The 4,576-nt window shown below is 61.2% G+C and overlaps 1 protein-coding gene across 1 annotated transcript; it reads right to left on the bottom strand.

Annotated features, from left to right (window-relative positions):
* Positions 1 to 1,363: 1,363 nt before the first annotated feature.
* Positions 1,364 to 3,625, bottom strand: Zbtb12 (zinc finger and BTB domain containing 12). Its single transcript, XM_004624287.2, has 2 exons — positions 3,487 to 3,625; positions 1,364 to 3,026 (listed from the first exon to the last, which is right to left on the bottom strand). The coding sequence occupies exon 2, from the start codon at positions 3,004 to 3,006 to the stop codon at positions 1,627 to 1,629; it is 1,380 nt and encodes a 459-aa protein (XP_004624344.1). The 5' UTR covers positions 3,007 to 3,026; positions 3,487 to 3,625; the 3' UTR covers positions 1,364 to 1,626.
* Positions 3,626 to 4,576: the final 951 nt, after the last annotated feature.

Genomic DNA, 4,576 nt, shown 5'->3' with positions numbered 1-4,576 from the left:
ATGCCGCATCAGTCCCCACCCAGCAGCGATCCCTTTTGAAAACCTGGGACTAAATGTCTTTTGTTTCTGCCACAAGCGCTAGAGATCCAGATACTCCTGGCAGCTCGAGTGACGTTTTTTTGGTGACACTGTAGTAAGTGTTGGCTTTTGGATAAACCCTTCATCAGCAGCCAGGCAGTCCGTGGGTAACAGCCCCGCCGACCGTTGGAAGGAAGACACCAGGATGTGCAGCCCTAAAAGTGGAATTCACGGAAGCTGCCCCTCTGTACTCTGTCTCCTTCACAGTGTAGAAACATCTGTACGGTCCCTCACGCAGTATTTGACATGGGCAGGCTTAGGGTAAGGGGCACTTCAGGCCATTTCAAGGCCTTCTGGGAACTGTAGTTCGCTAGTTAGGAACTTTCCAGAGCTTTCTGGGAATTGTAGTCTTTCCCCCCAAAACCTAATGCAAGTTTGCAGGTCTCCGAATATGCCAGAACAGATCTGTTTGTACTATCAGTGGACACCCTGGCCACCTGTTGCCTGTCCCTCACATCAAACCCTGCAAGATGTGTATCACGATGGCTGTCAATCACATGTGCTGTGCTGTCCCTAGGTAGGTGCTGAGACTGCACACCGGTGGAGAGTTGTCCCTAGCCCGAAGAGCTCTCTTGTCACCTTCCCTAACCTGTCTGGAGGTGGCTCCTTTGGGGTCAGGACCTGCGTGAGCTATGACCTCTGGGTAATTTGGGCACAGCAAGAGGGAGATACCATCTAGGGTGGGACAGTCATATATGTATATATATGTATATATATATACACGCAGTTGCCAGAGTATAAAGAAAAAAAATTAATTTTTTATTCTGTGGAAAACAAAGCAGAAAAACTAAAATCCCAAACTCCAGAAAAAATCCTAAAAAATACGTTTTGTTTTCTTAAAAAATACTGTATGTCTCTACTCGTCTCCCGCCCACTAACTGCCCTCCTTGTGTCCTTTTTCTAAGTGCCCCTGCCCCCAGCCCCGTCACTATTCATTGTTCTTGCTATTATACCCCCTCTTCCTAGTGTCTACCCAGGAGGCTCACCCCATGTTCTCTTACCTGGCACCTTAACTTTGTGCTCCAGTTTTGGTGAGCCACCTACCCACAATCCCATTTCCCCCGGCATGCAAGAACTGTCTCCCTCTTCCTCATCTGGGATTCAGTAATTGTGTCCCCTACCGCGCCCTCTCCTAAGGATCTACTCTAACCAGGAGCATGTCAGCTGCCTCCTGCCCAGTTCCCTCCCGACACCCACCCACCCCCACCTCAAGAAATGTCAGAACTTTCCTTCTCCTGGCAGCCTTAGCCAGGAAAAAACCCATTTTCCAATCTTCCCTCCTCTTCATTCTATGCAACCTTTTCCCCTCCCTCCACATCCATGCATCTCTATGAAAATCACTCTGGGGCCCCACATTTCCTTGGGTTTGTAAAAGAACCTTGTCCCCAGCTCCAGCCTTTCTCTGAGAAGCAGGATCTTTTCTCCAAGTAATCTTCGCCCTCCCTCCCTCCCCCTGGACGCGTCTGCCCGCCCACCCGATCCTCGATCCTCAGGGGCCCAGGAGCCTCTCCAGCCCCACACGACCCCGGCCGCCACGCCTGCCCCCAGCTAGCGGATGAGGACGTTGATCTCGGCCACGCTAGCCTCCAGCACGTTCTCTGCCGTGGTCTTGCCATGCTGCTCTTTGAGGTGCCGCCTGATGGCCGGCTTGTGGGCAAAGCGCACATCGCAGTAGGAGCAGCGGTAGGGCCGCGCCCCCGAGTGCAGGTTGAGGTGGTCGTGCAGCGTGGACTTTTGCGTGAAGCACTTGCCGCAGATGCCACAGGAGTGCGACTTGACGCCGCGGTGCACGTTCATGTGGCGGTTGAGGTTGCTACTGTGGTTGAACTGCTTGCCGCAGCGCGGGCACATGAAGATGAAGTGCTGCGCGCGCATGTGGAAGACCAGCTTCTCCACACCCTGGAACACTTCCGGGCACTTGGTGCACTTGATGTTCTTCAAGGGGTTTCCGCTGGAGAAGCCCCCAGGCAGGGGCCCCCGGCCACCCCCTGCCCCCAGGCTGCCCCCCGCCCCCCGGGCAGCCATGGCCACCGCAGCTGCTTCCACGAGGCCCGAGGTGGCCCCCACACTGGCTCGGCCCCCAGGGATCAGCAGCAGGCCCTCCCCTTCTGCATCCTCAGACAGGCTATAGCAGGCCTTCACCACACCCTGCGGTGGGGCCACGGTGCTGGGGGCCACGCTGCTCTGGGCCAGCTCCCCCAGGTGGCCACTCACGGAGCCCGTGATACCCAGACCCCCTCCCAGGCCTCCGGGGGGTTTGAGCCGGTGCGCCACCTCGAGGGCCGACTCCACCTTGACAATGCAGATGTCAGACACATCCTCATCCTCATCCTCATCCTCCTCCTCCGCTTTCAGCTCCAGGTCCTCGTCCAGGGGGAACTCTAGCTTCACTGGCCGCAGGAGCGGAGGGGGTAGAGGAGGAGGGGGCGGGGGCTTGGGGGCCGGCTTCGGGGTCCTAGCGGGCGGGAGGAGGGGTTTGGTGGCGCTGGCGCTGCTCGCGAGGCTAGCCTCGCCGACCGCATCCTCCTTGAGGCCTATCTTGGGCTCAATGAACTGGCTGAGGGCGTTTCGGCACTTCTCCACCACGTGCTCCATCTGCAGGTAGGAGGCGGCCGTCAGGTAGTTGACGATGTCCCTGACGGCGAACTCCAGGGCGCCCGTGTAGCAGGAGAGGAGCAGGTCGGCCACGATGCGAGCACTGTGCATCAGGGAGACCTGCAGCTCGGAGCTGGGGTTCAGCAAGAACTGGTCCCGCAGGAACGGGGAGCAGGCGGCCAAGATGACCTTGTGGCCACGGAACTTGAGGCTGTCGGCCACGATGGTCACGTCGCAGAAGCGCTCCTCCGCGCGGAGCTGGTTCATGTTGCGCAGCGTGGCGGCCTCGTGGCCGGGCAGCTGGAAGCGCAGGACTTCCACCCCCGAGGCCATTGTGGCGGGAGCGGGCAACCCTGGTTGGGAAGGAAGCCGGTCAGAGACAAAGGTCTCGGGCTCTCGAGAGCCGAGACTCCAGGCCCTTCGCCCCCATTCTTGCCCGGCTCCCCCAGCATAAGTCCTCACGCTTCTTCCTCAGTTTCCCCCACCGGGGGAGGCGCAGTCCCTGCGAGGAGGGAGGCGTGGTTCCCGGGGGCGGGGCAGCGGCGTCCACACCCCCAGTCCAGCGCCCGCCGCGGAGAAAGCCCGCGCGCCCCGGGGAAGGACAAGAAAGGGGGGGCAGCGACCTGGACCTGTGGATTGGGGTGGCCCGGGCTGCAGGCGCTCACCCCGCCCCTTCGCCCGCTCCCGGGTCTTCCGAACCCCCTTCCGAGCCCTCCCCCGGCCGCCTGCGCGCGCCGTGCACGCCCCCTCCCACGCCGGAGCTCCGCGGCACGCCCCCCCAGCCCCACGGCCCTGAGTGCACGCGCCTCTCACCTGGCCGGGTTCCGCGCGCTGTTTCCCCCCCTCTTTCCCCACCCCCCCAGGGCCGGCAGCGCCCCCCACACACGGGCTGGGCCTGGGCAGCGCGCAGGCGCGGGGGTGCACGGGGCGCGCGCGCGGGGCCGGCTCCGCGTGGGCGTCAGGGGGAGGGGCGGGGGCAGCTCGTGCCGTGTGTTCCAGGCCCCGCGCTCGGCCGCGTCGCGAGGAGTCAGGAGGAGGAAGAGGGGAGGGAATTAAAGGAGCAGGATCCCCCCCTGCCCGACCCCCCTCCCTTCACGCGCACCCCCACGCGGTTAAAGGGCCGGACAGCCGTGCCTCCCCTTTGGCCAGGATTATTTGTCCGCCAGAGCGGAAATACGTTCCACACCCCCTCTTTCTCGCTCCCCCTCCTCTGTGCCTCTGGGGCCCGCGGCCCGTCTGCGCGTGCGTGCCAAGTGCCGCGGCGGCTGCTGCTCGCCCGGCTGCCCTCCCCTACGCGGCAGGCGGCGCACTCGCGTCCCCGAGCCCCGCTCGCCCGCCTGCCCGGCCTCGCGGCCACCTGCGTCCTGCCGTGGGGCGGCTCCCGCCAAGCCGTGCGGAGTGGGCCCCAGAGTGTGACGGCGGCACTTTCAGGGGTGAGGCCCGCCTGCCCTGCCTGAGCTTTTTGTTTTTGTGGGTTTTTTTTTTTTTTTTTTTTTTTTTGGTAATAGGTTTCGAACTCAAGACCTTGAGCTCGCGAGGCAGGCTCCTATGCCCCTTAGCCATATCCCCAGCCTGAGGTTTTGCTGGCTGCTGCCCACGCGTGCATCCTTAGCACACTTGCAAACTTTTCAAGTCCTTCCTGACCCAGTATCCACCCTGATCCTCCTGGTTGAGACTGCCCTTTCCACAAAGCAAGCAGAATGCCTTTTAGCGTTCCAACCCTTTCATCCAGCCTCCCGGTGATTCTGGTGATAAAGGCCTTCGCTTGTGCCATTGAGGAGCAAGCCCACTTCACTTCGGCTGGTCCGTCCTGGGCTTAAACCTTTTAATTCTTCGATTCTGGCTCTTAGCCTGATGGCATTGTCTTTCATCTGTACCCTACCTCTTCCCGGGCCATCCCTGG

This window comes from Octodon degus, unplaced genomic scaffold (assembly GCF_000260255.1).
Source record: "Octodon degus isolate 3935 unplaced genomic scaffold, OctDeg1.0 scaffold00005, whole genome shotgun sequence".
In the NCBI taxonomy this organism is placed as follows: Eukaryota; Metazoa; Chordata; class Mammalia; order Rodentia; family Octodontidae; genus Octodon; species Octodon degus.
The sequence above is the reverse complement of the archived record's forward strand: the minus strand, read 5'-3'. Positions and strand labels throughout refer to the sequence as shown.

Bases quoted from the DNA above. Each gene is read 5' to 3' on its own strand.
- Zbtb12 (XM_004624287.2), bottom strand. From the start codon at position 3,006: ATGGCCTCGGGGGTGGAAGTCCTGCGCTTCCAGCTGCCCGGCCACGAG.